Source organism: Epinephelus lanceolatus, chromosome 4 (assembly GCF_041903045.1).
Source record: "Epinephelus lanceolatus isolate andai-2023 chromosome 4, ASM4190304v1, whole genome shotgun sequence".
Lineage (NCBI taxonomy): Eukaryota > Metazoa > Chordata > Actinopteri > Perciformes > Serranidae > Epinephelus > Epinephelus lanceolatus.
In genome coordinates this window covers 2,643,718-2,656,632 of record NC_135737.1, presented here as the reverse complement: position 1 = coordinate 2,656,632, position 12,915 = coordinate 2,643,718, and the positions used below count along the sequence as shown (strand labels likewise).

At 39.5% G+C, this 12,915-nt stretch overlaps 1 protein-coding gene across 2 annotated transcripts in view; it reads right to left on the bottom strand.

Annotated features, from left to right (window-relative positions):
• The window catches only part of bcas3 (BCAS3 microtubule associated cell migration factor), an 877,760-nt gene that overhangs the window by 74,303 nt on the left and 790,542 nt on the right, over positions 1 to 12,915 (bottom strand). For both annotated transcript variants that reach the window (XM_078166843.1, XM_078166844.1), the window contains one exon: positions 331 to 507. In XM_078166843.1, coding sequence (XP_078022969.1) covers positions 331 to 507 — 177 coding nt within the window. The remainder of the gene's footprint in view (positions 1 to 330; positions 508 to 12,915) is intronic.

The following is a 12,915-nucleotide window of genomic DNA, read 5'->3' as shown; positions in this document are numbered from 1 at the left end:
TATCTTGTCTGTATCTTTTTGCTGCATTTATTTGTTCAGACTATATGGCATCTTTAGATCAGATTTACTTTGCAGTATCATTTTTGGGCATTCATGTATCCTTTCTCTGATTTTCACCAGTCATATTTAATAACCACACTGTAAAAGGTTGGATTAAAGTCCAGATTGGAATAACCTGAGCAGGAGCAACGTCACTGAGGCGACATTTCTGTATTCATAATATCAGTAATCTTTTGATGGGAAAATAAAAGTTTTCTGGAAGTGGGCATGTGTACATGTAAAATGTTTAAATGTGTTATTGCATTTGTGTGTTGTTCAGTTTCTCCTGACCTGTAGCAGAGCCTACTATATCCCTGGAGGGGGACTCAGACATGGCATCAGCCAGTCTCTCCCGGAGGCCTTCATCACTGGCGTCTGCTGAGCCAACATTGTGCCGTGGCACACCAAAGCTTTCAGGCCAGCTACCACATACTTCCAGCAGAGTCACCCCACGCCCGTCAAATGGACCTGCATGCAAAAAACAAACACAAGGTTAAGACTCTTGATTACTTAATACACTGGGAGGTGTGCAAATATCTGCAGTAGTACCAAATGACCAATAATAAGCTGATTCGAAGTATTGGGATCAGAACAGATCCAGGCATTTGGACTGAAAATATATGAAGTCTGATCCATTTCTGACTCTTTTTTTCCAAAACTGGGTGCAAGCAGTTTTAATTTTCATGATGATATGAATTGAACAATGCAATCAGAGCAACTCTGGGTCAAAAGCAGTGGTGGAATGTAACTAAGTACATTATATCTTTTTTACGCAACTCTAGTCCTCTACATCTCAGAAGCAAATGTTATACTTTTTACTCCACATTTGTCTGACAGTTTCAGTTACAACTTTTCAGAGTACAATTTTTATTATTCCTCATGTCCAATAAAAAACAATGCACCTCCAAATTTTGTTAATTTGAATGTGATAAACTGAAGGATGACATGTTCCTTTAGATGTTGAGAAAATTCTCCTAGCTCTTGAGCTATATAAACTCTTTAAAATCCCTCTTGGATCAACTGGAAAATGCATCATCACAAAGCTGAAAACAGGGCTTTTTTTCTGAAACCATGAAAAGTTGACTTTTTAGAGGTGCATGGTTCTCACAAGACAGCCATGCTACAAACATATGATGACCTTATAGAATATCATGTATTACTGTATATTAAACTACCCAGTGGTATATTAAGAAGTAAAAATGAGTGAAACCTTAAATATCTACATCTATAGGAACTTTTTTTCTGCATGAATACTTACTGAGTAATTTTGCACTGTACGACATTTTATTTTTTCAGGCCTCATTGAACTGTCACAGACCAGATGACTGATAACAGAATACTGACCTGCTGGTACATATTTTTACAGCAGTTGCACTGGAGGTTGAACCTAGATCAACGTAGTGTGAGTGCCGCATTTCTTTTTGCTTAATAAGTAGATTTCACTGGCTGTCCAGACAGTATAGCCTTTGTAAGAAGTGTGCGTTAACAGTCAGTGCAGTTGTTGAGTTATTTCAAATGATCTGCCAAACTGATAATCATGCAACTGGTTAGAAGGACAACTCTTCTGCTAATATATTAGCAATACATTTCTACCTAAATGAATTACACACCAGTGACCAGCTAGTTTGAAGTCACACAAAGACACACACACACACACACACACACACACACACACATGCACATACAACAAATAACGTGTAAGCACTACACAATCTTCATACCTGTCAAACCAAATCCACACAGGCTTACACTGCACCTTAATCTCTTCTCCTGTCTGTCTGCCATAATTTCTACAATCAGAGAGATCTTGTGCTTTGGAGCCAGACAGTCTGCAACCTGTTTCTGTGTGTGTGTGTGTGTGTGTGTGTGTTACCAGCCAGGCAGGCATGTACTGTAGACACTAAAGAAACTGGTTTAATCTATTAGTGTGTACATTTGACTTGGTTACTGTGGCTGCCAGCACTAAGAGATGATGAAGGCCGAAAGGAATGATTTAGCGTTGATGTGAGTAAAATGCTCCTATGACTCAGCATGCTATAAAGAACAATGCAAACACATGACTCATCATTATAATCATCACAATCATCATCATCAGTTAAATTTTACATATTGGCATTTCTCATCTTGTTAACACCCAAATAAATATGTGACAAATAGTTGGGCACAGATAATGACTGAGTCAAACAAGCACACGACCTTTACATATCATTTTGACAATGACTGTTCTGTGGGGGGGAAAACCCACACAACTGTTGAATCAAATCTTGGAGCAACAGTCAAACATACAGTGCATCCAGTACAGAGGTGTAACAGGGAGTAACTGCCAGCCCAGCTCCTTAAAACATATAGAATATTACTTTCAACAACTCCAAAGCTGCTTTACTTACATGTTTAGAAACAGTAATGTAAAAGAAGCTATTTTGGTTTCAGCAGCAGTTATGCCCTCAAGCTGTTTCTTGACAAACACCCACTGAGCAAAGCGAGTGCATGCAGCATCTTAAAGGTCCTGTCCTTTTAGTGGGGTTGCCTGGTCTGGACAGTTGGTCTGAAATCTATGAAACATTAGGTTAGCTAGGTTGCTGATGCTCTCCACCGATGCTAGCAGACTACACTCGTGGCAAATGATTAAGTAGGTATTCATCAAGTGGTACCACTAATCCTGTGACTGTTTTTCCTGCTTTTTTAACAACAGAATTTAGTTTTCATAAAAAAGTTACAACATGTGAATAAGAAAGCTTTGGAGTGATTAAAAAGCTGTCCTTTTTTGCTAACAACTATTTTTGTAGGGAACATACAGTGCAAATTCATATTAGTATTCTCAAATAACTGTGACTGACAGCAAACAAGCACCTCCAAAAAATGTTTGATAATTGCTCTAATAAGGAATCAGTGCTATGTCAAATAGGACAGGAAACTGATGTGGACTTTTTATTGCCCAGACTGTAACTTCCAAGCATGCTGCACTTCTGGCCACACCCCAATGAGTGATTTGTAGCCCTTTTTAGATAGGAATTGTGCAAATTAGCAGGAAAGCACAATCAGTCTTTTTTCAGCATTGGCAGTATAAAATCAAAATCGGGGAGTGCGGCAAAATGCTGCTTACCTACTTTTGTTTATACAGAATGTGCCTTTTTCGGGGCAATGGGGGCGTGAGCAAGAAACAAAACGTGTAGCTCAGCGTGTGACGTAAACAGTGATGTGGGAGGGAGGCCGCGGCTAGTCAGTCCTTCGGTGATTCTCTCGTAAGTCGGCCTGTTCTTCACCGTTCCCGTCATTTGACGGTTAATGGCCTCTTCGTTTGCGAGGGCAAGGAGGGCGCACAATTCCTTGTCTCCCCAGTTGCTCATCTTTACAGTGTCTGTCAGGTTTGCCTTTCTCTCTTGCTACTAGCTGCTCGCTAATTCCTGCTATCAACTGTTTTCTGTTTATCCACCGCCAGTGGCTCGCATGTGAAGCGTCATCAACAGCTCCTCCCACAAGTCTTCAACAGCCCCTCCCGTTGCGGAAGGCCGCCTTGATCTGTTTAAACTAAAAGGGTTCCGCCAATATGACTACCCTACGAGGCGGAAAATTGGGCACCTCGGATCAACTCGCCAATTCAGCTCTGTGTGTCTAAATGCTTGCAGCTTGCTCGCAAAATGGCCCAACATTTGCGGAAAATCTGGCAGTGTAAAAGGGGCTTTAGAGTCAGTGTTCTGCCTTTGGCTGCAAATGTAAACATCTGTCTAGTGTTGTCACTAACTGGGGTGCAGCCAGAAATGCACCATGTTTTAGAGTTTCAAACTCTGCAAAGCATCTCTAGGGTTTACCCTTGAAACTGAGTTAAAACTTAAAAAATGTCTGAAAATTTCTGGGTAATGACATCTGCAACATTCAAGCAGGTATCACTCACTGCCATTTTGGGTCTCCAACAGGTGAAATTGCCTTGTGAAAAAAACATGTCATTACCTCTAGAACCTTTAATGCAAAAGATATTCATTTCATCCTAACTGACATTGGGCAAAGGGTGGGAGACACCCTGAACATGTCCCCAGTTGATGACAAGGGTTCATTTCCTGATGTGTATATCCGTGAATATATAAAATTGAATTTGGGTCCTTTTAAGAAAGATTTTTTTTTAAATTTCTACAGTAAACAAAGACCTCTACAACCCATGAAGACCTCTACAACTTTATAAAGTTTTGTCATTTCTAATGCCTTAAATTTAGGCAGTTTACGAGTTTTTCTGATCCTTTGTTTTCTACGACCTTTGAATTAGTGATGCCACTTCTGATGCTGAGTTACAAAGTAACCACAGTGCTCCAGGGATGATATTTTTCTGTAGACCGACAAGGGAAGTTAGCATCACCCTGGTTCCCTTTTCAAAAAATCTATAGAATTTTAACATTGGACTTGGGATTTTTGCAGACAATAAACTTAGTGGCAAACAAATATTAATGATACTTACACAGAAGTAAAAAGCTAACATGAACTATAACAAACTATAAACAAACTACCCTACGGTCACATGACTTAATATCCCCACCACGATACTTTAAAGCCTTGTTCAGTGTGATGACGCTTTTAGTCTCATTTAGCCACTTGTTAGCAACTGCCTTTTTTAAGACAACTAAAAGCTTCAAAAATCATGAGCAGGGTAATTAACAATGTATTTTATGTAATAGAACAGAATATGAAAGTCTCTTTAACTTGTGTTGACCAACACTCATTTCCGGGTTTTAGGACTCATTTCATGGGCACTGTATGGATCAAAGTTTAAGACTTCTTCAGCCCTAGATCAGCATTATTTGTCGTAAATTTGTGGCAGTCATTTATTGCACAAAGTGTTGCATGTTCAATAAATCACAGTATTGTACAGTAAATGAAAAGAAACTTTAAAGGTCTCCTCAGAGTGATCAGGTGGAATTTGATTGACATGACTGATACTGACAACTAACCTAAAATGACATTATTGCCTTATCTGTGTGCATGCTGAAAGTACTGAAAACATGGACAGACAAATTGAGCGTGACTGGTAAATATAAAGATAGAAGGAATTAGACAAGATGAATCAATTCAAGTATTCTGCATCTGAATTGGCTAAAACATCAGATATAAACTGAATCATTTATTTATTTGTTTAGCAGTGTTGCAATTTGTTCCATTGAATTTCGGTACTGTAGCAAATGATCGCAATTCACACCGTTTTATTGCAATGAATTCCAAGAGGGCCTGAGCAGAATGTGCTTAAATCCTACCATCCTACAAGTCTACCCACATACGCAGACTTGTGTGGAAAGCTTTGAAAAGGTTTTTTTTAATGAAATTTTTAAATACATAAGCATGTAAATCCTCTGCCAAATGGTCAGCTGGAGGCTTAAGTGCATTGTACCTTTATAAGCAATGAGCCACACTTCACTCCGTAACACTAAGCTGTGTTGTCCAGATGGGCTTTTACAGCTACAAAATTCAATTCAGCCTTTACAAAGACACACATACAGACACACAACAAATCAACCACCGTGCAGGACATAATAACATCATCTCACTTCCAAGGCAAAACACAGGGTTGTTGTTTGACACACATACACACACACAAGGACATACATCTAACAGGCTCTCAAGCTGGCTTTGATGGAGGGCCTGCTGGCACCAAAGGGGAATCCTTTGAAAAATCAATCCAACACACACACACACGCTGCTTCTGAAGTGGAGCAAAGTTATCAGGAAGCTAACTACTGTGTGTGTGAGAGAGTGAATGTGTGTATGTTTGTATGCTTTTGCACGTCGGTCAGTGTTATCACAGTAGGGAGCATGGAGGCCCGTGCAGCCTCTCGCCCCATCATTAGCACCTGTCACCGGCCCGCAGCAGAACTGAGATTGTCCAGGCCTCAGGGTATGCATGTACACACACACACACACACACACACACACACAGTAGTCTGCTCTCTGATAGCCAGTGAGTCAGGCAGATCAAAGGTTTTGACAGTGGTGGCTTTTCTGGGTGATAAGAGCTTGGCAGAGGGTTAGAAAAAGCTTTAGGTTTATCAGACCAGGCTTTGACCAATATGGGAATTTGAATGCTGATACTAATAGCTTCAGACTGAAACTACCAATGGCTGATAGTTGGTTTTGATCTGTTGATCTGAGTATCTGTTTTAGAGGGGAATACCACCTAAATAAAGAAACACAGTATGCTATTAACATGGCCTAGGAAATTCCAGTCAATATCTGTGAACACGAATTACTCTCTGTCTCAAACATGTGATGTCATAGGGTACAAAGTCTGGAGCTGCTCCATAGACAATAAATGGGAGACTGATCTTGTGCAACCAGAAAATGCTTTTCTTTTTTATACACAAATGAGCTTTATTCTATTGTAGTGTTTGTAGTTTTGAAACAAAAAATGTCCCTGTATACTCAGGGGTACATTCCCCTGGGTGCTCTCAGTGTTATCAGAACATCTTTCACCATTCATTGTCTACTTTATACTATATGACATCACAAATTTGAGTTTTAGCACTCTAGTTTTTGGTTTTGAGAGAGAGCTGTTCAAGTTTATCAATATTTTTTGACTTTCTGAGACCATAAGAATAACATGTATGAATTTTGAAAATGGGTCCTTTACTATGGAAAAAAAGCAAATGCATTTTTAGCAGTTTCTCCTGGAGAAGAGCAAGACATTGTGGTATAGAAATGATGATTTTGATTGGAGTTATATTTGTTGGCAGAAATAAAGCAAAAAGTTTTCTGGTTCCTTGCATCATACAAACAGAAAATAATAGAGCAAATTAAAGATTCCTATTACATGATTTCTTTCATTTGTATCAGGGTAAATCAGGGTAAAGGTTCAATTTTTTTCCAAGTTTATCTTACACATGCCTGTATTGCACATATTTCCGCATTTCAGCATCATTTTTCAATTGTCCATCTCACGTGCACCTGACAATTCATATTCCCTGCTATTGTAATCAATAAAGCTATCTACACAGGCTGTGTAACAGCTCATGTTTTACTCACACTATGCACATGTAACTGGGTAGTTTTACACTTAAGTCTATTTTACACAAGTAACTACAGTGATTGTATGTTGGGCTCTGAGCACTGCTAAAACACAGGTGACCTACACTCAGTACTGTGCCTGAACGCATCCTGTGTAGCCACAGACAGAGCTGCAGCTCTGCTACTATGTTGCTTTCACTATCTAGCCTCTGTAGACATTATGTAATAGTAATAGTAATAGCAATAGTTCAATTACTATTGTATGTATACTTTACAACTATACTACTACTGCAAAAACAAACAGTAACAAGCAAGTTTACTTTAGTTAAACTCGCAAAAATATTTATATATTATTGACTGAACTCAACCTCATCTTTTCACTGCTTTTGAGTTAAGGGTCATGCATAGTCCCTGGCATCCACATGTCTTTACTGACGTTTTTTTTTTCTTTTTAAATCTCTCTTTACATCTTGTAAATGTGAGGATGTGATGTTAGCAGCAGGATTTAAAACACATGTCCTGGACTGTTGTTTTTACTTCCATCTTGTTAAATCCAACAGGATTTAAAGTCACTCTCCAACCAGCTGTTAGTCCCCACATACTGGCCCTACTTATCCCTTCAGCCAGTTCTACTTTCCTTAAAGATTTAATCACACTGCAGTAGGATGTGCGTGTGGGTGTGTATACCTTTAAAACAGGGGCTTAGGATGGCACAGTTGGATATGAACACACATCACATGTGTACCTTACAATCACCTCTCAAACACATCTATTAACATCCTGCTAAATTTACTATGTTTGCTCACTATGTTTTCAAGAGCAATACTAAATTAGCAGATTACTCTCTTATTAGAGTTTGGGGGATCTGATCTGGAACATGGCAACAGAGATTTAGGATAACAACACAAAAATGCTCTTGCATGAGGCCCATCGAACCTTATATATACTTCCCTTAGTTAATATCATTAGAAATCACTCTGTAAATTTCCATTGCTATGCGCATGATACACAGTTGTATTTATCAATAAAGCCAGAAGAAACAGATTAATTAACTAAACTTCAAAAATGCCTTAAAGACATAAAAACCTGGATGAGCTCCAATTTCCTTATGTTAAATTCAGACAAAACTCAAGTTATTGTTCTTGGCCCCAAACACCTCAGAAACTCTTTATCTGATGATATAGTTTCTCTGGATGGCATTGCTCTGGCCTCCAACAGAGTAATATTTGACCAAGATTTGTCTTTTAACTCCCATTTAAAACAAACCTCACAGACTGCGTTTTTTCATCTGCGTAATATTGCGAAAATTAGGCCTATCCTGTCCCAAAAACATGCAGAAAAATTGGTCCACACTTTTGTTACCTCTAGGCTGGATTACTGTAACTCCCTATTATCAGGTAGCTGTTTTAGCTTCTCTGCACTGGTTCCCTGTAAAATCCAGATTTGAATTTAAAATCCTGCACCTAACTTATAAAGCTTTAAATGGTCAGGCTCTGTCATATCTTAGAGAGCTCATAGTGCCATATTATCCCACCAGAACACTGCGCTCTGAGAATGCAGGGTTGCTCTCAGTCCCAAAAGTCTCCAAAAGTAGATCAGGAGCCAGAGCCTTCAGCTATCAGGCTCTCTTCTGTGGAATCGTCTTCCTGTTTCAGTCCAGGAGGCAGACACCGTCTCCACATTTAAGACTAGACTTAAGACTTTCCTTTTGATAAAGCTTATAGTTAGGGCTAGCACAGGCTTGTTTTGGACCCGCCCCTAGTTAGTCTGACATAGGCCTAATCTGCTGGGGGGAGCCTCCTTAGTCTCGCCACCAGACAATCAGAGATCTCCGCCTTCTGATAGTCTGGGGACACTCCTTTCTAAAGTGTGTTTAACACACCGGCGAAAACAGCTGGCAACAAAGCAACGCCTCTTGCATTTTTGAAAAGGACACGCCTTCTCGGAAATGTGCGCTCTCCCTTTTCTCGTCCGCAAGAAAACAAACACACAGAGAGCTTGAAAATGGATGCTGAGAGATTTAACTCTGTTTTATCAAACGTGTGCTCATCCGTGAAGAAAATATTTTTTCCAGCGGATGTCTTAGGTACAACATGATTGAGCTAACTGGGGTAGTTTCATGTCGTATCCGACAACGGGAGGCTTTTAACAGATGACATCCTGATGTTAGCTTTGCTGCTGCAGTTAGCTGTCCCTGTCAGCTGTAGCCACTGATGCTTTCTAGACATCATGATTTCCCAAAACTGAATAAATACCACACATAGCAACACAAAACTGCTTTGCTAGCTCAATCATGTTGTAACTAAGATATCCGCTGGAAAAAATATTTTTTTCATGGACTGTTTAATGAGTTATTACCTATTACAGACACCGCTAACGGCTAAGAAATAGTAATGTTTGTTCAATCATTGTGTTTATGGACTTTACAAACATCGGATTAGTTTAAACAGTGATACAGTGATGTGAAAAATGTGATATATATATATATATGTATAATATAGCTAAAAGCTTTGCTGGTTTTCTACCCAGAAGTATTTGTAAACAACAAGGCGATTCCCTCTACAGTCCGGCCGGACGGATGAGTCATGGCCTTGTAAAAGATTATGTTTGTTTCTTTTAGTTGGCGAGAATGTGTCGCCGCAAACGCGACAAACATCCACTAACTTTGACGGCGTTTTCTGCGAGCACGGCTGAGCCATTTTGTACCGCTACATGTGTTTCTAGTCTAGTGTTTCTCTTCCCAATTCTAAGTCCACCACTACTACATATAATTAATAGCTCTCCTACCACTGGAACAGTACCTGCATCTTTTAAAACAGGCGTAATCAAGCCACTACTGAAGAAACATAACCTTGACCCCAATGTGATCAATAACTACAGACCAATTACAAATCTCCCCTTTCTTTCAAAAACCCTAGAAAAAGCATTAGCCCAACAACTCACTGATCACTCATCCTTCAATAATCTATACGACCCTCATCAATCTGGTTTCAGAAAATTCCATAGCAAGGAAACTGCACTAACAAAAGTGGTCAACGATTTATTACTCACCTCCGACTCCGACTCAGCTTCAGCATTGTTGTTGCTAGACCTCAGCGCAGCGTTTGACACACTTGATCACCATATCCTACTTCACCCTCTAGAAAACTACATAGGACTCACCGACTCTGCTCTCTCCTGGTTCAAATCCTACCTTACTTATTCCACTTTTATCAATCAGGCCTCCACGATCCCATAATGCCGGTCTCCTATCCATCCCCAGAATCAATAAATCATCAGCAGGTGGTAGAGCCTTCTTATACCAAGCTCCTCTCCTCTGGAACCACCTTCCCATTCAAATCCGTGAAGCTAGCACAGTTGATTCTTTCAAAAGTAAACTCAAAACACACCTCTTTGCATCCGCCTTTAACATTACATAGTCTCTGTTCTTACATACTACATCATGGTTATCTACTACTACTAGTAGTTTATTTAGTTTAGTTTATTTATATACAAGTGCCAATGTTATTTTTGTTTTTATAATATGTCACTATACATGTAACATTTTCTGTTTATTTTGTTCTACATAGTCATTTCACTTGTATTTGTATACTTTGTTATTTGTTGTGTTCTGTAATATTATTTGTAATTTGCTTATGTGTTTTTATGTACAGTCCACTGAGGCATTTTTGTGATTTTGGGCTATAATAAACTTTGACTTGACTATTGCAGCACACTTTAATCAGCACTGACGTTGTGGCATAAGTTTGGTTTATGTGTGGGCAGAGATAGCAGTCAAATGTTGGTGATAATGCACCACCGTCTGTTTGTAATTTGCCATTTTAAAGAAGACAACGAAGAGGAGGAAGTAACAAAAAAAAAAAAAAAGATGTCATTTCCTGTAAGTGCAAAGTGGCAATGCGCGATTTGAGACAACACTGCCCTGTTGAAATTAGTGCACCACACAAAGCATACACAGTGTACATAGTGTACTACATCAAAGTGTACTAACAGAAGTATGCAATTTGAGACACACTCCAAGACTTGATTTAGCTTTTTTCCCAACTCGTGACCCATTTCTTTCTCAAATGTTTGACTACGTTTTTCTCTTTGGTGAAATGACCATTTTAGCAATCCAGCATACTTGCATAAATCTCACCTGAAGGTTGGAGTACAGTGTAGAGACTTTTAAATGGCTCAAGAAAATGCTACACACATCTGTATGGTGTAAGTGTACAACATGATTAGAAATAAACTAGCCCCTTACAGAAGAAAAGGCTGGCCACTTTGCTTCCACTCGTCAAACATGTCCTCACATGTAAGATTAAAAACTTAATGAGCATAGAAGTCAAAACACACACACACACACACACACACACACACACACACACACACACACACACAGCTGAAAGGTATAGTATTCTGTGGCTTCATGCCATTGTTTCTGGGTTACCTGTGCAGTTAAGATGCTAATGCCTGGTTAATGCTAATTCAATTAGGCTTTAGTGCAAAGGGGCTCATCAAACTAATTCCTTTATGATGGGTGCTGTATAATGTGTAATGGTGTGTGTGTGTGAGAGAGAGAGAGAGAGAGGGACACACACACACACACACACACACACACACACACACACACACACAGAAAGTGTGTACTGAAGTAGTGCTACTGGGAAGTTGGGCACTGAGAAAACAGGAACAGTCTGTTACTAACAGATCGTAAATCAGATGGTAGTTGAGGTGGGAACTACACTGAGTTTTGAGTTCATTAGGCACACCTCTAAAATCTAATGTGATCTAATGAAACAGCTTTGCAACAAATGCTGTCTTTGTGAAGCTTATAGTGTTTAGATTTTGTTAAGCGTTTGTCAGAGAGATGTCAGTTGGTCATCTTAGGGACTACAGTAGCTAATGGTGGCGTTGCATTGTACTGCATTTTATTAAGTGGTTATGTTGAAGCCATATCTGATATCTTATAATGACGAAAACTTCGTTTGTCTGTGGGTGTGTCTGTTCCACGTTTTTCTACTCACAGACATGGTCAATCTATATGAAACTGCACATAGTCATTGAGGATTGGCATAGGTAGAAGGTGACAAAGCTACTTTTTCAAAAAATTACACTATTATTAGTATATTCTTTTACAAATCGATGCATTCACCCCATGAGTTACTGTGCACGCGCGTTAATATATGTATCCACCTTAAACGGACATCAGCTGTAGCCAATCGGCGGAGTTACACTGTGCAAGCGCGTTAATATATGCATCCAACTCAAACAGACATCTCAGCTGCAGCCGATAAAGTTAGGCTTATGAATTACTTAATTACATTTACACTGCTAAAATGTGCACATTGATGTCACATTGACACGCTAACCAATTGCCATGTTGTGTAGGTGTATGTGCGTGTGGGAAGTTGCCCCATACCCCTCAACTTTGTGTGTCTGTGTGTTTGTGAGTGTAGCTAGGGGAGACCGGGGTCAATTGTTAAGCGGGATCAGTTGTTATACCAACAGAGACGCACAGGGATGAGCTCGGTTGACAGAAACACCAGAACAGTCAGCTACACTATAATAAAAGGGAAGCCTGAACCAACCTCAAACGGACATCAGCTGTAGCCAAGCAGCAGAGTTACACTGTGCACGCCATTAATATATGCATCCACCTCAAACAGACATCATCTCAGCTGCAGCCGATAAAGATAGGCTTATTAATTCCTTAATTACATTTACACGGCATTTTCCCACTATTGGCAATGGTACTACTGTACTTTCAATAAAGCAATTGTACTATCAAATTCACAAAAACTCTGTCTGAATACACTGCTCTTCTTAATGGGTTCAGTTGACTATTTAATCTGCAATTTCCTGTATCTGCAATGACCTATATCCCAAAACACACACCATGTTAAACTGTAC